Source organism: Hyla sarda, chromosome 10 (assembly GCF_029499605.1).
Source record: "Hyla sarda isolate aHylSar1 chromosome 10, aHylSar1.hap1, whole genome shotgun sequence".
Lineage (NCBI taxonomy): Eukaryota > Metazoa > Chordata > Amphibia > Anura > Hylidae > Hyla > Hyla sarda.
The window spans coordinates 131,783,342-131,808,499 of NC_079198.1; the positions used below are offsets into that span (position 1 = coordinate 131,783,342).

A 25,158-nucleotide genomic window follows, 5' to 3' on the forward strand; every position below is an offset into this window, starting at 1 on the left:
GCCTTACTCCAGTTTTGGCCATCGACAACCCTATATGCTTTCCCTCCTTTCCGAGAGTTCTACTTCATTCCATCAATCAACAATCAAATTTAGTAATAATAACACCATGATGGCCGACTCAATCATGGTTTCCCCAGATTTTGGGGATGACCATAGATTATCCACGAATCCTTCCTCATTCAACTCATCTCCTTCGGGACCCATTAGGGAATCCCCATCCTTTAATTCTATCAGGACTTCTCTCTTTGGTGGCTTGGTTAATCTTAAGGCAACAGGACCTGATTCAGAACTTTCACAGGACACTAAAGACATCCTCTCTGAAGCCTGGGCTCCAGGAAATTTAAGCCTGGGCACCTCTCCCCCATATCTTAAATTTCCTTTCTTCCTCTTTTCAAGAAGGTAAAGCATATTGCACCCTTAATGTATACCGCTGTATACTCTCCTATTGACTACTTTCCAGTAGGTAAACACCCTTTAGTTTGTAAACTGTTAAAAGGAATTTGTTTCAAGAGACCTCCTTGTCCTGGATATCATTCTACATGGGACGTCTCTTTGACATGTCATTTGTTCAATTCTTGAGAAAACAATGATTCTTTATCGTTGAAATTCCTCTCCTTTAAACTCACAGTTTTGCTTCGCCTCATCTCTTTCGAGAGAGTGTCAGATGTTAGAGCATTAGACATTTCTCACAGGTCATTCTCCCCTCAAGGTGTCCATTTCACAGTTGGCCGACACACTAAAATTAATATTTGCCCTTATTTCTATCCAGATTTCCCTCAATAGGAAAAATTATGCATATTACGTTGCCTAAAAGCTTACAAATTAAAAACTGCTGATATTAGACCTCGTAAGGCATTCCAACTAATTATATCTTATTACAAACCTCACCTTCCAGTTTTCCCCCCCACCTTAGCCAGATGGGTAAATCTACGATACATTTGGCCGGTATAGACATTTGGAATAGACAATTTGGTGCTTATTCCACTAGAGGAGCGATGCCCACTAAAGGTATTTCAGGCAGGGGGTTCTCTCTCTGAAATCCTTTAAACTTGCACTATAATAGGAGTCTCTTGTCTTGCAAAATAATTTGGGTTTATCCTAGACTTGTTGACGGAAAATGTGGATTTTATTAATGACAAGAGGCAAGTATTATCCCTCCATATTCCCATCCCTTGTACTTAATCTTGTCTTTTTTTATCTTTCCTTGATAGTTTGTAAGGATGTTTATTAGTTCCGGTTATTCTTCTTCCCACGTTCTGGTGTTGACAAGCTTACCTTTTCTCCCTTCACACCAAAGAAAGAGGGTCTGAATGAGACATGCATTCCTTCTATCACCTCTACTGCCTGCTGATTGGAGGACTCATTACCTAATGACATACCCGTTACTACCTGTAAAGTTTATTCTTCTTTATTTGTTAACTCTTTTGCTGCTGTTTGATCCAGTAAAGAAAGAATATGCACTCACTTCATACTATTTTCCGTCAACATGTCTAGTAAAATCCCAAATTAAAGGGGTACTCCACCCTTAGACATCTTATCCCCTATCTGTATCACAGCAACTGAAAATAACCTTTTTCTAAAACATATATACTTTAATGATATGCCTTAAAATACGAATAACTAAAGCAAAGAAAATTAATAAACTATAATTAGTGACCTATAGGTGAATAAATAAGTCAAAAAACGGGAGACACAGGTCCTATTAATAAATGGGCAGCCCCCTATGAGAGAGACAATGTACCACAAGCATCGATCACTAAGGATATATCAGTGGCCTAATTAGATACATTCTCATATATGTACAATGGTGCTGCTCATTACTTAGGACCTCTCCCCACACCACGTGAGAAAAGTGATAAGATAAATATTACAATTTGGTATCCGTTCCGACGCGTTTCCCCCCAACTTGTGGGGTTTCTCAAGGAACTAATGGGATACAATCATCAGTCATAAAAATCGTCTCTGGTGTTTTAGATTGTCTCTGATGCAATAGGTGCCTGAATAAAAGAATACATGAACATACTGTTTGCATCTCTCTCAAACCAGCTTAAAAACTGCTAAATATGTACATGAAAGAAATGAAAAAACAAGGATATTTAAATAGAAACTCTCCCCAGGAGGGGTACATACCATAACTTGATTGACACCACTCTCAAGGCAGATAACTTATGGACAATGTATTGTACTGCATCTCCAAAGTAGAAACACTAGATAAACAAGCAGCAGTACATGTCCGTCAGTTTTTAAACTACATTGCATTAACAGAATAAAGCAGGGGGGGGGGGGGGGGGGGGGGCATGGTATAATAAAGTACCCAGTAATGATACATACCTATCTTATGCCCGCCTTGTACCAACGATGGATACCTAGCGCCAAGATGAGCGCATTGTTTAAACACAGGCGGCATGTATATGGCTCAGTATCCTGCCATTATATACACACGCCGGCATACATTTCCGGGGTAGCGCCGATTCACTTCCGGCGTCTACCCGGCTGTGTAATGCGCATGCGTGACTTCCCTGCTTCTAAAGGTGTATACTATGATGTGACTCCGAACAGGCGCAGGCGCACTCGGATAACACTAAGATCGCAATAGTGTCTCCGTGTGCGCCTATTGGTCATGCGCAATAGGCGCACACGGAGACACTATTGCGATCTTAGTGTTATCCGAGTGCGCCTGCGCCTGTTCGGAGTCACATCATAGTATACACCTTTAGAAGCAGGGAAGTCACGCATGCGCATTACACAGCCGGGTAGACGCCGGAAGTGAATCGGCGCTACCCCGGAAATGTATGCCGGCGTGTGTATATAATGGCAGGATACTGAGCCATATACATGCCGCCTGTGTTTAAACAATGCGCTCATCTTGGCGCTAGGTATCCATCGTTGGTACAAGGCGGGCATAAGATAGGTATGTATCATTACTGGGTACTTTATTATACCATGCCCCCCCCCCCCCCCCCCCCCCCTGCTTTATTCTGTTAATGCAATGTAGTTTAAAAACTGACGGACATGTACTGCTGCTTGTTTATCTAGTGTTTCTACTTTGGAGATGCAGTACAATACATTGTCCATAAGTTATCTGCCTTGAGAGTGGTGTCAATCAAGTTATGGTATGTACCCCTCCTGGGGAGAGTTTCTATTTAAATATCCTTGTTTTTTCATTTCTTTCATGTACATATTTAGCAGTTTTTAAGCTGGTTTGAGAGAGATGCAAACAGTATGTTCATGTATTCTTTTATTCAGGCACCTATTGCATCAGAGACAATCTAAAACACCAGAGACGATTTTTATGACTGATGATTGTATCCCATTAGTTCCTTGAGAAACCCCACAAGTTGGGGGGAAACGCGTCGGAACGGATACCAAATTGTAATATTTATCTTATCACTTTTCTCACGTGGTGTGGGGAGAGGTCCTAAGTAATGAGCAGCACCATTGTACATATATGAGAATGTATCTAATTAGGCCACTGATATATCCTTAGTGATCGATGCTTGTGGTACATTGTCTCTCTCATAGGGGGCTGCCCATTTATTAATAGGACCTGTGTCTCCCGTTTTTTGACTTATTTATTCACCTATAGGTCACTAATTATAGTTTATTAATTTTCTTTGCTTTAGTTATTCGTATTTTAAGGCATATCATTAAAGTATATATGTTTTAGAAAAAGGTTATTTTCAGTTGCTGTGATACATAGAGAGGAACCTTTTACCTGACAGTTCTTTGCTGCTGTGAAAAATCTTATCCCCTATCCTTTGGATAAGATGTCTGATTGCTGCGCTGGGGTCTGACCACTAAAATCTGACCCCCGGGACCCCCGTGATCTCTCGGACAGCACCCCAGTGTTCTTACGGCCATGATCCTGACGTCCTGGCATCATAGACATGAATGGAGAGAACGCTGCGTGATGACATGATTACAGCCACCCGAACCCGGATTCAGAATGTGGGCCAGGAGATCACGGGGGTCCCAGGAGTAAGGTTCTAGCAGTCAGGGGTGTATGATACACCCCACCCAATATTATTACTATACATAAAGCAAGATTAATAAAATATTATTACTGTGCATAAAGCAAGGTTAATAAAATAGTATTACTGTGCATAAAGCAAGGTTGATAAAAAAAATGCAAGGCATATAAGTGATAAAGACCCCAACCCCAATAAAGAGAACAAAAAGTTAAATGTGATCAGATTCCCTTTATTTGCATTAGTAATATAAAGCAAATGAAGCAAAACAAAGCAACTATTGCTAAGATCAGGCTCTTCAGATACCAAAATGATCATGATTTAGGGGTCATTATTGGTCCACAATAAGTCCTATGATCAAAGAGGGTCCTAATATATTTGTAACATATTAACTAAGGTAAAATATTGAAATAATAAGGATTCTTGGAGATATTTATCAAAAGAAAATATATATATATATATATACCGTATTTATCGGGGTATACTACGCACCGGCCTATAACACGCACCCTCATTTTTTTACCCAAATATCCTTGGTAAAATGAGGGTGCGTGTGTGTGCATGTGTATACCCTGATAGTCTGTTTCACTGCCTGCTTCTCTCCCCCTGCCTTTCCTGGGGTCTAGAGACTGCCGCCGCTACTGCCCCATTACCTCCCCCATCCCCGGTTTTATAATTACCTGTTTCTGGGGTCCACGCTGCTTCTTGCTCCGGAGGCGTCCTTTGCTGTCACTGTGCGTCGGGCCACTGACGGTGACGTAGCGTTGAAGACGTCACTCGTCATTGCGCAGCGCATAGCAACAACGCAGGAGATCGCCTGAGCCAGAAGCAGCGCGCACCACGGGAACAGGTAATTATAAAACCGGAGATGGGGGAGGCAATGGGGCAGTGGCGGCGGCAGTCTCTGGACCCCAGGATAGGCAGGGGCAGAGAAGCGGGCAGCGATGGCAGGTCCCTGGAACTGCAAAAGCCGCTGCAGTTCATTGATTTAAAGCACCCGCTTTAAATCATCGAACTGCAGCAGCTTATCGGTGTATAACACGCAGATAGACTTTAGGCAAAACATTTTTGCCTAAAAAATGCTTGTTATACGCCGATAAATAGGGTATATATATATATATATATATATATATATATATATATATATATCTCCTGGGATCATGATACACAATATTTTTTTATAGCAAAGACTGAACAATTATATTCCCATACACATATATCATGCACTAGACACAAATGAATAAATCAGTGTAGGTGAATAAAGTCATATAGGGAGCCCTGTTATAATAATTATTATTTCTTGAATTACAGCTTTATATATAAACTCTGGACATGACTTAACTTTCAGATTTTTACTGAGACTTATTTCTCCTTGTGAGCAGAAATGAATAGGATACCCTTATGGTCAACAAGGGGACTTATACCTGTGGCCTTCTTACTCACACAGATATCAATAACAAATCCTTCTCCAACTAGAGTTTTCCTGACAAAATCCTCATCATATGTGATAGCATGGAGCTTGTCTTTCCCGACTGTGTAATATGACATATCTACATTTCCAACTAATATAAGGTGTCCTCCAGGTTTCAGTAACTGTGAGAACTTCCTGATATATCTGACATAGTCATCTTTATCTTTGGAGATAGCATCTAGGAGCCAAGCGCTGATGATACAATCTGCCAGTGGTAAGATCACCGGATCCATTATATTTTCTTTCTCGAGGTCACATTTTGCTACATGTTGAGCGGCTTCTTTCACTTTTCCTTCTTTGTCCTGTAACTCGATGCTGAAGTACATGGAAAAAAATTGATTGTTAAACACTCAACTTTAATAGGGCAGCAAGAAAAAATAGTTAGACCTTGACTATTGGCGACCAGAATTATTGGATTAATCGCAAACCCTAGATAACATAGGGCGCACCTGTACGCTCTTGCAATATGGGACTTAATGCCTCAGGACATTCCTGTATAACCTGAAGTGTTTAGTGTCTATATTGATAGGTGGTGACTGTGACAGTTACTATCAGTAGTTGGGCACTCACCACATATGTAGTGATATAAAAGCCAGAGCCATGCTATATCAACAGAATGTCGGTCAAACTGCACAATGTTATGCATTAGCACAGCATTCCACAGTGAATACAATATAAGGCTTCTTTCACACTATAGATTATTCTTCTGTTATTAAACATCCGGTTTCTGTATTGTATAATTAAAAGACGAATGTATAATAACGGATGAAATAACGGATGCTAACGGCTGAATAACGTCAGTCAAAATAACCGGCATATTCATCCAATAAGACCCGTTATAACATCCATCATGTACCGTTATTTTATGGCCGTTTTAACACCTCTGCCTACAGACTACTGCAGCCGGGACTACTACTACTCCCATCATGGAACATACTTGTTTCCATGATGGGAGTAGTAGTTCCCCAGCTGCGGGAATCTACCAGTGGCTGGGGAGGTTACATTAGCGTTTTTACTAATACCCCCATCATGGAAGTTGTAGTACAGGGGCTGAGGGATTGATTGCACTTCTGAGACCCGATGCGATCAGAAGTATTAAACAGGGGAGCGGGCGGCATGCTCCACTCCCCTGCAATGTACGATGTATTTTTACTTTCATTTTTAAATTCCCCGCAGGGAGCCCTTAATGGACGGTACGGAGAAGCCATTCAGGGCTCCCGGTGGGGTTTTTAAACATTTTATTTCCCTGGTTCCCCACCGCCACAGGGGTGTCGGGAAGACTTGGTACTAACAGGCCGGAGCGTCAAAAATGGCGCTCCTGGGCCTACGCGGTAACAGGCTGATGTTATTTATGCTGGGGAGTAATAATGGTCCTCACCCACCAGGTAACATCTATAAGACAGCTTCCACTACTAAGCCTGTAAAGTAAATGAAAAAAAAAAAAAAACACAACATGTTTAAAACAACTTTTTTGTTAATAAAATAAAAAACACTCCCCAACAAGACCTCATTAACCATTTTACTAACATTAAACAAACAAACAAAAAAAAACGCTGGTCATGGTCATCGAAGTAGTCCACCAAATCCAAAGTAATCCACAGAATACACAAAACTTAAATGAGAATAAAAAAACACGGGAAATAGGTTAGTACATTTATTGTCACCCGTGCTGCACGACTACAACTTCCAGCATGTCCTCACTGTAAGGGCATGCTGGGAGTTGTAGTCATGCAACAATGGGCTAGTGGGAGATGTGCAGGCGGGTGACCAGCAAGTCAGGGAAGCTTGTCAACTGCTCGCACATCTCCTGCTGCCCACTCTCCATGATTACAACTCTCAGCATGCCCTTGCATTAAGGACATGCTGGGAGTTGTAGTCGTGCAGCATGGGCGGGAGATGGCCAGACGGGTGACAGCTTGTCACCTGCCCCGCCGCATAACTACAACTCCCAGCATGCCTTTACAGTAAGGACATGCTGGGAGTTGTAGAAAAGTAGCGGGGCAGGTGACAAACTTGTCACCCGCCCTCACTGCAGGACTACAACTCCTAGCATGTCCTTACTTTAAGGGCATGCTGGGAGTTGTAGTCATGTTGCAGGGGCGGGAGATGTGCGGGCAGGTTACAAGCTTGTCAACTGCCCGCACATCTTCCTCCCAACCGCCACATTACTACAACTCTCAGCATGTCATTACAGTAAGGACATGCTGGGAGTTCTAGTGGTGCAGCGCGGGCGGGCAGAAGATGTGCGGGCGGGTAACAAGCTTGTCATCCGCCCGCACATCTCCCACCCACACCGCAGGAATACAACTCTCAGCATGTCCTTACTGTAAGGGCATGCAGGGAGCTGAAGTAGTGCGGCACGGGTGACAAGGAAGCGAGGGAAGCAGGCGGCTTGTGCTTTGCTCTCTTGCTTCCCAGTGGGGATAATGAAGTTCCTGCACTGTAACTTCATGTTTCCCTCTGGCAGGAGGTCTGCACCAATCACAGGTCTGCGCAGGAAATATGAAATTACAGTACTGTAATTTCATATTCCTGTCAGCCGGCTCCACTCCCCGGCCACCTGCCCACAAGCTGTTGGGACTACAACTCCCAGCATTCCCTCACTGTAAGGGCATGCTGGGAGCTGTAGTCCTGCAGTAGCTAGCGGGTGGGTGGTAAATGCGGACGGGTGGCCGGGGAATTGGGCTTTACAAAAAGTTGCACGAAAAGTCTTACTTGTGACTTTTTGTGCAACTATTTGCAAAACAGCTCTCTGGCCACCCGCCCACCCGCCCACACCTACCACCCACCTGCTAGCTACTGCATGACTACAACTCCCAGCATGCCCTTACAGTGAGGACATGCTGGAAGTTGTAGTCCCAACAGCTTGTGGACGGGTGGTAGATGTGAGCGAGTGTCGGGAGCGACTTTTTGTGTGACTTTTTGAATATGCTGTCAAAAGCAAGTTTTGCAAGCCAGGTCTGACCTGGCTTACACTTGGGACTTTTTGAAGGGAGTTTTGCTTACGTGCAACTTTCGTACTTGATACATTTCCGGACACTGCAAAGTGAAAACTGCTTAGGTAGGGCTGACTGGTATTTTTTGCTTACCCACGAAAGTTTCCCAAAAAGTTGCTTATGACCACGTTGCTGAGCTCTACCTAAACAACGAGCGACCCTCACTACACCAGAGACACACTGAGTGCCCCTGTACATGAAACAAACAGAAGCAACACGGGCTACTCACAACACTACTTTTTAGCATTCCACCAGCTGCCCACACAGGCCTACAGACCCAGGCTTTATAGAGCCTAAACTCAGCCTCACCTGGTACGTGGGAGTGACCTCCCACCCATCATTTGGCCACTCCAAGAAGACTCACCCTGACTAAGCGTGTTGGGACCGCTTATAAAACAACTTGGACAGTAACATAGTATTACTGACACACAAAACCTTCGGATTTCCTTCGCCGAACCCAGGGCTTTCGGTGACACATATCTGTTAACAAACTGCCTAAAGCCACATAGGAGAGCATTGTAGTGGAAATATACACTTCCTCAACAACTCCGTCTGTCAGTCTCACGGTTGTTTTACACATGTTGTAATTTAGTGTGACCAATTGGAAAGGAACATCCCTCTATGTATTCATCTAGGGGTATAGTGAGAGTTCCTAATGTGTACGTTGTTTTACACATATTATAATTTAGTGTGACCAATTGGAAGGGATGTATTCATCTGGGGGTAAAGTGAGATTTTGAAATTTAGCTTGGGGGGGATTAATAAAAATTTCAGTGGGGTGTACAAGTTAAAACACAGAAAAAGAATTTTAAATGGCCAATGGGGTATAAAATACTAAAAAGAAGGGGAAAAAATGTATTCTAAGGATGTATGGTAAATTTAGAAGCATTCTTTCATGCAAAGGCCAGGTTTGGAGGGACACGTGTTATACTGATATGTAACATCTTTTCTTATCCCTCTACGGGCACACTCTGACACCTCTTCTGTGGTCTCTTTTGCTTCTCTGTTGAGGGGACCTCTGAGGGGAAATGTTGCCCTTGAACAATATGGCTGATGTTTACGCCAGAAACGGAGGCCTCCTCTCCAGAATTGCTGAAATTAACAAAAATGAACCCTCATACCACCCTGTTCGTGGAAAAATAAAAAAGTTACAGGGGTCAGAATATGACGATTTTAAACGTATTAATTTTCATGCATGTAGTTATGATTTTTTCCAGAAGTACAACAAAATCAAACCTATATAAGAAGGGGATCATTTTATTAATATGGACCTACATAATAAAGATAAGGTGTCATTTTTACCGAAAAATTTACTGCGTAGAAATGGAAGAAACGTAATTTACAAAATGGCTTTTTTTCCCGTTTCTCCGTACATATTTGGGTAAAATGACTTATGCCATTACAAAGTAGAATTGGCCAAAATCATCATATGGATTTTCTAGCTGCAAAACTGAAAGGTTATGATTTTTAAAATGAAAGGAGAAAAAAAATGCAAAAACTGCAAAACGCTGAGTCCTTAAGGGGTTAATGTTAAAATTAATATTAATATGAAACCCCAGCTAACTATACAACAATTATATGTAAAATTAATTAAAGATATTGCCGTACCCACAATAGATCAACAAGCATTCTCAATTGTTTAATTTAAACCCCCTGGAAATAAAGTCCCTAAAATAAAAATCCAAAATGATTCCCTATTAATGAGTTTCTGGAATCTATTTCTGGTTTGTAAAGGGATTATCTCAATAATGATGAATTTTAGTACCCTAATATCGCTGTTAAGTTTTAAGGAAAGATGACGTGATACACTATAGAGCATGAATTTATGATTAATATTTGTTCTGTGTTCATGCAGAACCGCACGGTCTGAACCATGCGGCCCACCTACTGCAAACCACAGATACAGGTTAATAAACAGATGGCATAGGAGCTGTCGCAACTGTTATTTTCTTTGATCGTGTATTCTTTATTCAAATTATTAGAGGAAAAAACCTTAGTATCAACCACAACCATAGAACAACACAAACATTTAGTATGGAAGCACAAATAGGTACCCACTAATGTATTCCTGTGGGCAGATTGTATTGGCTCACTTATGGGGGAATTTGATTTTAACCCACTCGGTACAACCACATTTTGCAAGTTACTTGATCTACGGAAGGTTAACTTAGGGTGATAAGGTAATACTTTACTTAAAATCGGGTCATCTTTGAGAATGCTCAAGTGCCTATCTAGGGTCTTCCTAATGTTGTCTGCAGCACAATTTAAATCAGTAATAAAATTATATTTGAATAGTTTTTTTAATAGTCCTGTCATCTAAGTTCCTACTCTCGCTCTCTCAGCCGCTTTTTTAATGAGAATTTTATACTCAACACAATTTTATACTCCCCTTCATATTTTGCTGAGTATAAAATTATCATTAAAAAATCAGCTGATTATTCTTTGTTAAATAAAAAAAATAGGATTTTTTGAACATTAAGCACTATACTCTTCCCAGTTTTTATCATGTTCCTAAATTACACAAATCTATTACTCACCCACCGGGACATCCTATTATCTCTGGGGTTGGTTCTCTTACTTGTAATCTATCACATTATATTGATTTGTTTTTACAATATTAAGTTTTACAAATTCTTTCTTATTTGAAGGATTCAACTCAATTAATCAGAGATATCTGTTCTTTAGACCTTCCCACGATCAGACATCTAATCACCTATCCTTTTGATAGGGGATAAGATGTCTAGAAGCAGAGTACCCCTTTAGGTGGGTCAGGGTTGTATAGAAATAAAATGGAAACCATACTCACCTCAAGAGAAACCTAACACACTTTTGAATTTTTTTCAAGGACTGGGGAAACTTTCTAATTTCATCTCCTCACCATCCCTGCAGACAGGAAAACTCTCGGCATGGTGAGGAAGAAGATTTTACAATAAGAAATCTGCTGACAGGTTCCAATTCACTTAGACAACATGTTACAGAGATATGTTAAAGGTTCTGATCTGTCGGCCATTGGAATGAGTCAAAGGAATCACACCATAGGACGCTTCACTCTCCGGCTTGTAACAATCTCTGTCTTGCTTTAGAGGACGGCCCCATAAACTTATTTATAAATATAAAATTCCACATGTGTATGTATGTATGTATTCTCTAGCATAATTTCGAAATTAAACTTTGTAGATATGTTAATAACTGTATATGTCAGCTAAATAAATATTGAATAGTTAAATTACCACTAACCCACCCTCTTGTGCGAGTCTATGGGACTTCTGGTGCTCTCGTTGTTGTTGTTGACATTGTGTTGCTCTCGGGCTGCAGAGATTGCCCGGGACTCTTAATTATCCTGCTAACTACCAGGCAGATAGGTGCAGAGAATATTTAGTGATTAGTGTTGTTTGCGAATATTCGCAATGCGAATTTTATTCGCGAATATTCGCGAATATAGCACTGTATATTCGTAATTGCGAATATTGTTTTTTTGTTTTTTTTTCACAGTACACATCACAGTGATCACCCCTCTCTGCTTCCAGCTTGTGTGGTGTAAAGAAGGCTCTAATACTACTTTGTGAGACTGGCGTGTGAATTTTGCATTTGCAAATTTTCATTTATGCAAATTTTTATATATGCTAATTTTCGCATATGCAAATTTTCGCATGCGCGACTTTTCGCATATGCGAAAATGAAACGCGAATATTACGAATATGAGAATTTAGCGAATATATGACGAATATTCGTCCATATATTCGCGAAATATCGCGAATTTGAATATGGCCTATGCCGCTCAACACTATTAGTGATATGAAATATGAGGACAGGATATGAGGTCGGGATATGAGGACAAGATAAAAGGACATGATATGAAATCAAAATATGAGGACAGGATATGAGGTCAAATTTAGTGTTTCTTGAATGATCTCATGCCTAAACATGTCCTTGATCTACTTTCTACAATGTGTTGTCTACAATAATGACTATGGCAATGGGTTTCCCCAATAACTTGGACAAATAATTTACCTCTTTCCTTCTATGTCTACATGAATCTTTGTGGCATGCCCCCATTCAAATGCTCCAGTACGTGTGTTCAGCCATCTTTTTAGCTCCAGGATACATCTGTTTCGGACCTTCAGTATTATGATGTGTTTGAAAAACTCACTGGGTGCATAGAGATAGTGAATCATGGAACCAATGCTGAGGTCAATCAGGACATCTCCTCTTATATGACCTGTAGAGAGAAATTCAGTATAATAAAACATCAAATATGATGAACTATTATATATGTTGTAAAAAAAAAAAAAAAAAAAACAATAACTAAATGTACAATTAACCCTGATATGTTTTGTTTATTGAATTTGGTGGCATTAAAGGGGTACTCTGCTCCCCAGCGTCCGGAAGTTTATTGTTTTGGACGCTGTTTGCGGGCTTCCGTGTTCAGAGCTGCCCCTCGTGACGTCACGCCCGCCCCCTCAATGAAAGTCTATGGGAATCGCGCCCCCTTCCCATAGAATTTCGCTTAGGGAGCGGGCGTGATGTCCCAAAGGGGGACGGCGTCACGTCACGACGGGCGGCCCTGAACACGGAAGCCCGCACACAGCATCCGGAACAATAAACTTCTGGACACTGGGGAGCGGAGCTTACGACACAAGGCAGCGGAGTACCCCTTTAATACAATAACTTTTAGTATCACGTTAAAAGGATTCTTTGAACAGAACTTGTTAAGAATACTACTTTCAGGTAAATAGAACTTTATAAGAGCCTACAGTATATTGCAGAATAGGCTTGTCCTGACATGTATTGGGTGGTGTGTGTGTGTGTGTGGGGGGGGGGGGGGGGGGGCTCCCTCCTTAATTATAGGTCAATTCTAACACCATACAAGATATTCATGTCATGCATCATAGTAAATACAAAGAATTGGAAAAGGTAAATAAATTTGACTCCCTAGAGCCAGAAGCAGAGTGAACACATTCAGAAACACAAATGTACAAACTTGTGGAAATGTATTGAACTCTGTGCCGAGCTGAGAGTGTATACCTCCTTCATAGTAAATAGTTACTAGAGCACCCTAACTTAGATCACCATGGACACTTCATAGTGGAGCAGGGACTCCTCTTAGTTTAACAAAAATCCTTGTTCCTGTATACTGGAAATACTAATAGCTGCAATTATGTACAATATAGCTGTCCTTTCTAGTCACCTGACAGCTCAGCTACAGCTCTGTTAAGCTTCTTTGACTACTGGTTATGTAATTATTAACCATATGAATGGAGCTGTGGCTGAGCCCTTACTTGGTTGGAGAGGGCAGCTATATTTTATGCTATCATAACCATTAGTGCTTCTTTAACCCCTTAAGGACCAGGCCATTTTACACCTTAAGGACCAGAGCGTTTTTTGCAATTCTGACCACTGTCACTTTAAACATTAATAACTCTGGAATGCTTTTAGTTATCATTCTGATTCCGAGATTGTTTTTTCGTGACATATTCTACTTTAAGTTAGTGGTAAAATTTTATGGTAACTTGCATCCTTTCTTGGTGAAAAATCCCAAAATTTGATGAAAAAAATAAAAATTTTGCATTTTTCTAACTTTGAAGCTCTCTGCTTGTAAGGAAAATGGATATTCAAAATATATTTTTTTTGGGTTCACATATACAATATGTCTACTTTATGTTTGCATCATAAAATTGATGAGTTTTTACTTTTGGAAGACACCAGAGGGCTTCAAAGTTCAGCAGCAATTTGGAAATTTTTCACAAAATTTTCAAACTCGCTATTTTTCATGGACCAGTTCAGGTTTGAAGTGGATTTGAAGGGTCTTCATATTAGAAATACCCCATAAATGACCCCATTATAAAAACTACACCGCCCCAAAGTATTCAAAATGACATTCAATAAGTGTATTCACCCTTTAGGTGTTTCACAGGAATAGCAGAAAAGTGAAGGAGAAAATTCACAATCTTCATTTTTTACACTCGCATGTTCTTGTAGACCCAATTTTTGAATTTTTGCAAGGGGTAAAAAGGAGAAAATTTTTACTTGTATTTGAAACCCAATTTCTCTCGAGTAAGCACATACCTCATATGTCTATGTTAATTGTTCGGCGGGCGCAGTAGAGGGCTCAGAAGGGAAGGAGCGTCAAATGGTTTTTGGGGGGCATGTCACCTTTAGGAAGCCCCTATGGTGCCAGGACAGCAAAAAAAAAACCACATGGCATACCATTTTGGAAACTAGACCCCTCAGGGAACGTAACAAGGGGTAAAGTGAACCTTAATACCCCACAGGTGATTCACGACTTTTGCATATGTAAAAAAAAATGTTTTACCTAAAATGCTTGGTTTCCCAAAAATGTTACATTTTTAAAAAGGATAATAGCAGAAAACACCCCCCAAAATTTGAAGCCTAATTTCTCCCGATTCAGAAAACACCCCATATGGGGGTGAAAAGTGCTCTGCTGGCGCACTACAGGTCTCAGAAGAGAAGGAGTCACATTTGGCTTTTTGAAAGCAAATTTTGCTCTGGGGGCATGCCACATTTAGGAAGGCCTTATGGTGCCAGAATCGCAAAAAAAAACCCACATGGCATACCATTTTGGAAACCAGACCCCTCGGGGAACGTAAAAAGGGGTAAAGTGAACCTTAATACCCTACAGGTGTTTCACGACTTTTGCATATGTTAAAAAAAAAAATTTTTAACCTAAAATGCTTGGTTTCCCAAAATTTTTACATTTTTAAAAAGGGTAATAGCAGAAAATACCCCCCAAAATTTGAAGCCCAATTTCTCCCGATTCATAAAACACCCCATATGGGGCTGAAAAGTGCTCTGCTGGCGCACTACAGGTCTCAGAAGAGAAGGAGTCACATTTGGCTTTTTGAAAGCAAATTTTGCTCTGGGGGCATGCCTCATTTAGGAAGCCCCTATGGTGCCAGAACAGCAAAAAAAAAAAAAACACATGGCATACCATTTTGGAAACTAGACCCCTCGTGGAACGTAACAAGGGGTAATGTCAACCTTAATACCCCACAGGTGTTTCACGACTTTTGCATATGTAAAAAAAAAACATTTTTTTTTTACCTAAAATGCTTGGTTTCCCAAAATTTTTACATTTTTTTAAAAGGGTAATAGCAGAAAATACCCCCCAAAATTTGAAGCTCAATTTCTCCCGATTCAGAAAACACCCCATATGGGGGTGAGAAGTGCTCTGCTGGCGCACTACAGGTCTCAGAAGAGGAGGAGTCACATTTGGCTTTTTGAAAGCAAATTTTGCTCTGGGGGCATGCCGCATTTAGGAAGCCCCTATGGTGCCAGGACAGCAAAAAAAAAAACCACATGGCATACCATTTTGGAAACTAGACCCCTCGGGGAACGTAACAAGGGGTAATGTGAACCTTAATACCCCACAGGTGATTCACAACTTTTGCATATGTAAAAAAAAAAAAAAAAAAAATTACCTAAAATGTTGGTTTCCCAAAAATTTTAGATTTTTAAAAAGGGTAATAGCAGAAAATACCCCCCATAATTTGTAACACAATTTCTCCCGAGTACGGTGATACCCCATATTTGACCCTAAACTGTTGCCTTGAAATACGACAGGTCTCCAAAGTGAGAGCGCCATGCATAGGGGTGGACATAGGGGTATTTTACTCCAGTGATTCCCAAATAGGGTGCCTCCAGCTGTTGTAAAAGTCCCAGCATGCCTGGACAGTCAATGGCTATCTGGTAATACTGGGAGTAGTTGTTTTACAACAGCTGGAGGCTCCGTTTTGGAAACAGTGGCGTACCAGACGTTTTTCATTTTTATTGGGGAGGGGAGGGGGGCTGTGTAGGGGTATGTGTAAATGTAGTGTTTTTTACTTTTTATTTTATTTTGTGTTAGTGTAGTGTAGTGTTTTTAGGGTACAGTCGCACGGGCGGGGGGTTCACAGTAGTTTCTCGCTGGCAGTTTGAGCAGCGGCAGAAAATTTGCCTCAGCTCAAACTTGCAGCCGGATACTTACTGTAATCCTCCGCCCATGTGAGTGTACCCTGTACGTTCACATTGGGGGGGGGGGAACATCCAGCTGTTGCAAAACTACAACTCCCAGCATGTAGGGTCTATAAGTGCATGCTGGGAGTTGTAGTTTTGCAACAGCTGGAGGCTCCGTTTTGGAAACGGTGGCGTACCAGACGTTTTTCATTTTTATTGTAGGGGTATATGTATATGTAGTGTTTTTTTACTTTTTATTTTATTTTGTGTTAGTGTAGTGTTTTTAGGGTACAGTCACATGGGCGGGGGGTTCACAGTAGTTTCTCGCTGGCAGCTTGAGCTGCAGCAGAAAATTTGCTGCAGCTCAAACTTGCAGCCGGATACTTACTGTAATCCTCCGCCCATGTGAGTGTACCCTTTACATTCACATTGGGGGGGGAACATCCAGCTGTTGCAAAACTACAACTCCCAGCATGTACGGTCTATCAGTGCATGCAGGGTGTTGTAGTTTTGCAACAGCTGGAGACACACAGGTTGTGAAACACCGAGTTTGGCAACAAACTCGGTGTTTTGCAACCAGTGTGCCTTCAGCTGTTGCAAAAGCTACAACCCCCAGCATGTACGGACAGCGGAAGGGCATGCTGGGTCTTGTAGTTATGCAACTGCCGGAGGCATACTACTTTGGCTGGGGATGCTGGGGATTGTAGTTATGCAACAGCTGGAGACACACTGGTTTGCTACTTAACTCAGTGTGCCTTCAGCTGTTGCAAAACTACAACTCTCAGCAGTCACCGACAGCCAACGGGCATGCTGGGAGTTATAGTTATGCAACCAGCAGATGCACCACTACAACTCCCAGCATGCACTTAAATTGTTTGTGCAAGCTGGGAGTTGTAGTTACACAACAGCTGAAGGTACACTTTTCCATAGAAAGAATGTGCCTCCAGCTGTTGCAAAACCATAAGTCCCAGCATGCCCATAAGTGCATGCTGGGAGTTGTGGTGGTCTGCCTCCTCCTGTTGCATAACTACAGCTCCCAGCATGCCCTTTTTGCATGCTGGGAGCTGTTGCTAAGCAACAGCAGGAGGCTGTCACTCACCTCCTGCTGCTGCTTGATCGCCGCACAGGTCAGTCCCGCTGCCGCCGCCGTCGTCGCTCCTGGGGCCCCGATCCCAACATTAACGCCGGGGATCGGGGTCCCCAGCACCAGGGGTGCACGTCCCGCACCCGCTCACGTCCTCCGGAAGAGGGGCCGACGAATCAGGGCGATCGTGAGGTGGCACCAGTGCCACCTCACCCCTACAGGCTCTGGCTATTCGAGGCCGTCAGAGAACAGCCAGTAATTCCGGGTCACCGGGTCACTGGAGAACCGATTGACCCTGAATCGCCGCAGATCGCTGGACTGAATTGTCCAGCGATCTGCGGCCATCGCCGACATAGGGGGACATAATGACCCCCCTGGGCGATATGCCGCGATGCCTGCTGAACGATTTCAGCAGGCATCGGGCACCGGCTCCCCTCCGGCTAGCGGCGGGGGGCCGGGAAAGGACAGGACGTACTCCTACGTCCTCGGTCCTTAAGGACTCGGAAACGGGGTCGTAGGAGTACATCCATTGTCCTTAAGGGGTTAATTGATCTCTCCCCAAACTTTTAACTGAGCAGAAAGACATTCAAAATATGCCTAAATGCTCAGTGGGTAGTTTTTATGTTGTACTAGCATAGCACTAAGGAAACCATTTAGAGAATAGGGACTCCTGTAGTTTTGACAGAAGTCCTGCTTACTCTACAGTAAGCAGTGATACACTATGTATTGCTGCTTCCTGTCTGTCTCATGGAGCTAGGTAGCGATGCTTTGCATTTCTACTTAGCTCCTTACACTCCTTCTGTTGTACCTGTCCCATTGAGTGTAGGGCTGAATCCAAATTGGCCATCAAAATACAACTAAATACATTTGACATCAGTTTTAAGTGAAGCCTTTTGGAACAAATTTTCACACCTAAATATCCTACTGTCATGGCAGTTATCTGCTCTAGTCAATGGGGGAATCTAGCAGTATGAGTTTCATTTTCCTACAGTGTCACCAAAGGGAACATTTATCATTGTAGAATCCCCATTAGTAGTGTCTGTGTAATACAGAATAGGACAGGCTCTACAAAGTAAACAATATTCTCTGTAATCCTCTTTCAATCTGGCCAATATTTCTATCATAAGTGATAACCTGAACATATAATAAAGTGTTGAGGCAAACAAATAGTCAGACCATGGTCCAGTTGGCTGACAGCTCACAATCCTGAATCTACTCACACCAAACCTTCCTAGGGGGTGCTCAAACATTACTCTGTGTCAGACTTTCCAATAGATTAATAGATTTAGAATAAAGACAGATAGCACTCAGCCTTGTTTTTCTTAAATCTTTGTTTTGGTTTATTGTAGCGTTCTCATTCCATAGACAACACAGTACTGGTGGGCACGCTGGGAGGGGGTGCAGGGACAGTAACTGAGACTACAGACTGTGTTGCACACTCTTGCAACCGGAAGAAGCATTAGAATATGAATCTATGAAATGAGAACGCTACAATAAGCCAAGATGAATCAATGGGAAACTCAAGGGTGAGTACTATGTGTCTTTATTCTATAACTATTAATCTGAGCATAGAACAGTTGTTGATGCATTGTGTTTCTAAGAACTGATACATTTCACTAAAATCTAGAACCCGGAAACAACTGTCTACTTGATCAAAAAACGATTTAGAATAAATCAGGAAATGACAGTAGAACAAACCAATAACCAAAAAATACAAGACAAATGCAGACTTTCAAGGGAATTCTGGCAAATGTGTCAACGGATTGTAATAGTCTCCAGCAAGTCACTGAATCAGAAGCGGCAGAAAAATCTAAGCTCATATCCTGCCTCCGGGACCTCAATTAGAGTAGCACTTTAATGACTAGGCTTGCTCTGCTCCCTTTAAATGATAGGAGAATTATATAGAGGAGCATGGTTGTCTGCTCCTTAACAACTAAAAAACAAGTTCTTCATTTAGTTATTTACAATTGTTTACAACCATTTTAAGTGCAAAGAAAAGAAAAAAAAAGAAAAACATTGTAATAAAAGTGTAAAAAATAAATAAAAGCACAGAAGCATACATACCAGGCCTGAAAGTTTTCACAAAATTTTCAATTGGAAATATTAAGAAGTCCTCTTCAAAGACCATATCAGGTTTATCTGAAACATAATGCTCCAGGAATTGTCTGGAATCAAATCCATGTACATGATAGAGCTTACGGGAGCCGGAATCCATTGTGTAATCTTCTATCACAGACAAGTGACTGTCTCTACACCGGAGCTACAGGTCTTTATATAATTACCAGGAATCAGCATACAGGTTATATTATCATTTATCACATCATGTGCTATTGTCTTCATGTGAAAGTCATGGGAATATGTGAATATGTGATAGAGATTCCCATGGAGCATTAATGATCTTCAGGAAAACTAATCTCCACACATTATTTTAGGACAGACATACAGGGGGAGATTTATCAAAGGATTTAGACTGTTTTTTCCTGTCTAAATTTGTCGCACAGAAAGTCGCAGTCTAAATATGTGTGACTTTTCTGTGACTTTTGCTGTAGAGGATTTTTAGAACATGATGCATGCAAGTCTATTTTAGACGGAAATGCATTGGAAAATGCATTGGTGCTGAATTTATCAAGTGCGACTTTTGTGCGACAAGTCGCATCTGCCCAAAATATGCTGAAATGTCAGACCATGTTGGAGCAGGTCTAAATGCAGTGTAAGCTGTAGACCCTGAAGTCTGAGCACAGAATTTATCAAGGGCTGTGAGACCTTGATAAATTAGGAGCACAATAGACAGGAGACTACCACATACGCTGGTCTATAAGCATACCCAGAATAGACTAGATTAGTAAATCTCCCCCACAGTGTGTTAGTGTTTAATCCCTTCCTGACCTGATGAATTAAATGTTTTACCCCTCTCTCTTTCTAACATAACATTTTTTAATCCATCTCTAAACAATGATTTGGGGGTTGATATTGAAAAAAAGAAACACAATTGTGAAATATTGTTGTGTGATCATATTTAAAAAAAAAACACAATTTTGTCATTTTTGGGGGCTTCCGTTCCTACGGAATAAATTTTTCGGTAAAAATGAAACTTTATCTTTATTCTGTAGGTCATACAATACAATACAATACAATTAAAATGATCCCCTACTTATATAGGTTTGATTTTGTCATACTTTAGGAAAAAATCATGACTACATGCACGAAAATTAATACATTTAAAATTGTTATATTCTGACCCCTACAACTTTTTTTAATTATCTGCGTATGGGGTGGTATGAGGGCTCATTTTTTGTTCTGTGATCTGAAGTTTTAACTAATTTAATTTTGTTTTGATCTGAATTTTTGATCCCTTTTTATTACTTTTTTCTTAGTATAAAAATTGAACAAATTTTTTGTGCGTACGCCATTGACTGTGCAGTTTAATTTATGATATATTTTTTATAGTTCGGACATTTATGCACGCTGCGACACCATATATGTTTATTTTTATTATGTTTATATATTTTTTATATGGAATTTGGGAAAAGGGGGGTGATTTAAACTTTTAATAAGGAAGGGGTTAATGTGTGTGTTTTTTAACTTTTTTTAAACTTTTTTTTTTAACACTTTTAGTCCCTCTAGGGGACTTTTAGAAGGAATAATTTGATTCCTCATATAGATGAATGTGGTTCTATAAAACCACATTCATCTGTGTGCTCCACGCTCGATTGATAAAGCCTGGTCCTGCCAGGCTTTATCATTCGGAGCTTCAGAGCCAGCATAGAAAGAGAGGTAAGCCCTCAGGCTACCTCCATAGTGGATCGCCCCCCCCTCCCCCCACGATCGCGCTGCGGGGGGGTGGTGATCCACCCCACTGGACCACCAGGTACGGGATACCGGCACCTTCGGATGCCGCTGTCAGCTTTGACAACAGCAATATAAAGAGTTAATTGCGGGCCACGGCGATCGCCGCATGTTGGCTATTAACGCCGGCCCCCAGCTACAAGAATCAGCTAGGGGCCAGCCGGTATGACACGGGCTTGAGTCGGGAGCCAGCGTCATACCCAGTTAACGGCCAATGGACGAGTATGGACGTCCATGGTCCTTAACCAGTTAAGAGAATATTTGTCTTCAGGAAACTGGGGAAGCTTGGTGGCATGCAGTGCAGAATGCAGGACTCACTATATTTCCTCAACTTTACCAGTCACCTGAACAGTATATCTGCCATATGGGAGCTCTTCAGGAGCCTGGGAAAGCTGGGCACACTTTGTGGCACTCGGTATGCTTGCCAACAAGCTTTCCATGTTTTCTGTTTTCTCCCTCCTCACTCTTCTCTCAGCCTACAATAAATCTTTTCTCCCCTGTCTGCTCCTCCCCCCTTAACTTGCACCAACTATTCTCTGCACTTGCCTGCTGGACAGTTTAATCACTCTTTGCCATATTAGAGCTGTTCAGGAGACTGGAAAAGCAAAACCATTCTGGACTCACAGTATTTCCCAGCATTTCCAATCTCCTGAAGAGAATATCTATCTGGTAAAGCAGCCATATGGGAGCTCTTCAGGAGACTGAGAAAGCTGGGATACACACAGTATGCATGTCACTCAGCTTTTCTAGTCTCCCTAAGCCCCAGCAATGATAGGCTGCTTGTCCTCCCTGCACTGCAGCGCCGCCAAGTCCTCTCCCTGCCTCCGCACTAATGTCTTCTCTCCATCCTTACTCTTTTCTCAGCCCTCAATAAATCTTCACTCCCCTGTCCTCCCCCCCACTAACTCTTCTCTGCACCAGCCTGCCAAGTAAATAATACTTTACCTTGAAGTTGGTTGGGCAGCCTGATGTTTAAAACATCTGGGAAATATCTGCAGCTCGATATTTTATGTCATATTTAATGTAATTTGATTTGAAAATTACATTTTTATGTTACCCATTCTGGTGAGCATCGAACTGGTGGTCCTCTGCCAGGGGAGATATTACCTGTTCCAATCCCTGCCTCTCAGTGCCCCCCTGATTATGAAAGTATGAATGTTTCATTTAATCAGTTATGGTTCATTGCTATTGCTCCAACATGTTTAATTGGATTCTTGTGATAATTCCACAGGTAATATGACATCGACGGCCAATGGGCCTCAGTCTTGAAAAGATTACAACCCCTAGGATTAAAAGAGGAATGCTGAAATCTTTATTGAAGATGTATGTTAGCAAGTGCTACCATCAAAAGTTTTTTGGCCCAGGCCTAGCAGCATCAATAAGCCAAGTAGTTCCTGAAACACACAAAGTGGAGCAGGAAGCAGCATGAATACACAAGAGGGGTTTACAACCCCTAACATTAAAAGGTGAATTTTGAAATCTCTATTGAAGATGCATGTTAGCTAGTGCTACCATCCAAAAATGTAAGGCTCAAGCCCAGAAGCATCAGTAAGCCAAGTAGTTCCTGAATGACACATGGGCAGTCAGGTGCAGGCATCAGCAGTACACTTGAGGGTTTCACAACCCCTTACATTGAAAGATCAATGTTGAGATTTCTATTAAGCATGTATTAAGCTAGTGCTAAACATCCAAAATATTTGAGGCCCAAGGCCAGAAGCATCAGTAAGTCAAGTAGTTCCTGAAACACACAGTCAGGAGCAGACATCAGTAGTACCCAAGAGGGTTTCATAACCCCTTACATTGAAAGATCAATGTTGAAATCTCAATCAAGCATTTATGTTAGCTAGTGCTACCATAACATATTTGGAGTTAATATCCCAATCCCAGCAGCATCAGAAAACAATATATTGGCTGAATTACACAGCCTGGAGTTGGGGAAAGCATAAGGAGTCCATATAGTGTCTGAATGGTAAATCCTGAAGGTGGCTGAAGCATGAGGAGACCATATAGTGGCTGAATGACACAGCGTGGAGGTGTTGGCAGCATGAGGAGACCATATAGTGGCTGAATGACACAGTGTGGAGGTGTTGGCAGCATGAGGAGACCATATAGTGGCTGAATGGCACAGCCAAAAGTTGGAAACAGCATGAGCAGACACTAGGCCTTCACAATGCCTAAGATTAAAAGATGAATTCAGAAATTTAAACCAAAGATTTTTGGTAGCTAGTGCTACCATAACAACATTTTTATTCCCAGACCCAGGCCCAGCAGCAGTATCAGTAAACCATATATTGCCTGAATGACACAGCCTGGAGTTGTCTGTAGCATGAGTACACAGCAGGGCTTCACATTACCCCCAAAAAACAGAAGAATTTTTTTTATTTAAAATGAAGATTTTGGATAGCTAGTGCTCCCATAGCAAAATGTTTATTCCCAGACACCCGGCCCAGAAGCAGAATCAATAAACCATATATTGCCTGAATGACACAGCCTGGAGCTGGCATAAGCATGTTGAGACCATTGAAATGTATGATTTTTTTATTTAAATTTCAGATTTTGAAATTTAAATTAAGGATTTTGAAACTGAAATTTTAACTCCCGTGTTTTAGTGTCCCGAGTCCCGGTGTGTGGATACAAAGGGACAAATCTAACAAGGAGTCACATGTTACATGGAAGCACAATGACAGAGCCTGGAGGTGGCATCAGTAGGAGGAGACCATATAGTGGCTGAATGGCACAGCCTGTAGGTGGCTGACGCATGAGGAGACCATATGGTGTTGAATGGAACAGCTGGGAGTTGGCAGAAGCATGAGGAGACCATTGAAATGTATGATTTTTTATGTAAATTTAAGATTTAATTAAGGATTTTGAAAGTGAAGTTTTAACTCCCAAGTTTTAGTGTCCCGGGCCCCGGTGTGTGGTAAAAAAGGGCCAAATCTAACAAGGAGTCACATGTCACATGGAAGCACAATGACAGAGCCTGGAGGTGGCATCAGCATGAGTTTACAAGAGGGCTTCACAACTGCTAACATTAAAATGTTAATGTTGAAATCTGTATACAAGATGTTTGCTAGCTAGTGCTAACCTCAAAAAATTTTAAGCACAGGCCCAGCAGCATCACTAAACCATATAGTTGCTGAAACCCATAGCCTGGAGCAGGCAGCAGGATGCGTACATAAGAGGGTTTCACAACCCCTAACATTAAAAGATCAATGTTGAAATCTCAATTGAGCATGTATGTTTGCTAGTGGTAACATAAAAAATTGTAATATTCAAGACCGTCCCAGCAGCATTCGAAATCAATAAATTGGCTGAATGACACAGCCTGGAGGTGGGGAAAGCATAAGGAGCCCATATAATGTCTGAATGGTACAGCCTGGAGTTGGCCGAAGCATGAGGAGACCATATAGTGGCTGAATGGCACAGCCTAGAGTTGGCAGAAGCATAAGGAGACAAAATAGTGGCTGAATGAAACAGCCTGGAGGTAGCAGTAGCAGCATCAGGAGTCCTGAAAGTGACCCGGTGTCAGAGTCGTACAGTGGGTGGCAATACCAGTGCCAAGTGATGAAGGTGGCTGGATTGTTTGTAACTGGGAAGCAGTAACTTAAATCTGTTTGGCACTATCCATATTTGTGCAGTGTTGGTGTAGCACCATGGTAAATCTACTCTGATGCATGTGGCATTGGTGGGGGGAAATCCTGGCTGATTCACGTCTGATTCATCTTCACAAAGGTCAGTTTCTCCACATTTTCGTGGACAGGCGAGTTATCCTTGGGGTGACTATGGCCCCTGCCACACTAAACAGGACAGCTTTTCCAGGGCAAACTCTGCAAGTTGTGG

At 41.7% G+C, this 25,158-nt stretch overlaps 1 protein-coding gene across 1 annotated transcript; it reads right to left on the reverse strand.

Annotated features, from left to right (window-relative positions):
• Nucleotides 1-560: 560 nt before the first annotated feature.
• LOC130293270 (nicotinamide N-methyltransferase-like) lies at nt 561-19,687 on the reverse strand. The gene is made up of 4 exons (XM_056541773.1): nt 19,537-19,687; nt 12,447-12,654; nt 5,393-5,754; nt 561-646 (listed from the first exon to the last, which is right to left on the reverse strand). The coding sequence occupies exons 1-4, from the start codon at nt 19,685-19,687 to the stop codon at nt 561-563; spliced, it is 807 nt and encodes a 268-aa protein (XP_056397748.1).
• Nucleotides 19,688-25,158: the final 5,471 nt, after the last annotated feature.

Bases quoted from the DNA above. Each gene is read 5' to 3' on its own strand.
- LOC130293270 (XM_056541773.1), bottom strand. From the start codon at position 19,687: ATGGATTCCGGCTCCCGTAAGCTCTATCATGTACATGGATTTGATTCC. The intron at 12,655-19,536 runs GTATGTATGCTT...TTCTCTCTACAG, and splicing joins TGTGAAAACTTTCAGGCCTG to GTCATATAAGAGGAGATGTC. The intron at 5,755-12,446 runs GTAAATTATTTG...CATGTACTTCAG, and splicing joins GTAGACATAGAAGGAAAGAG to CATCGAGTTACAGGACAAAG.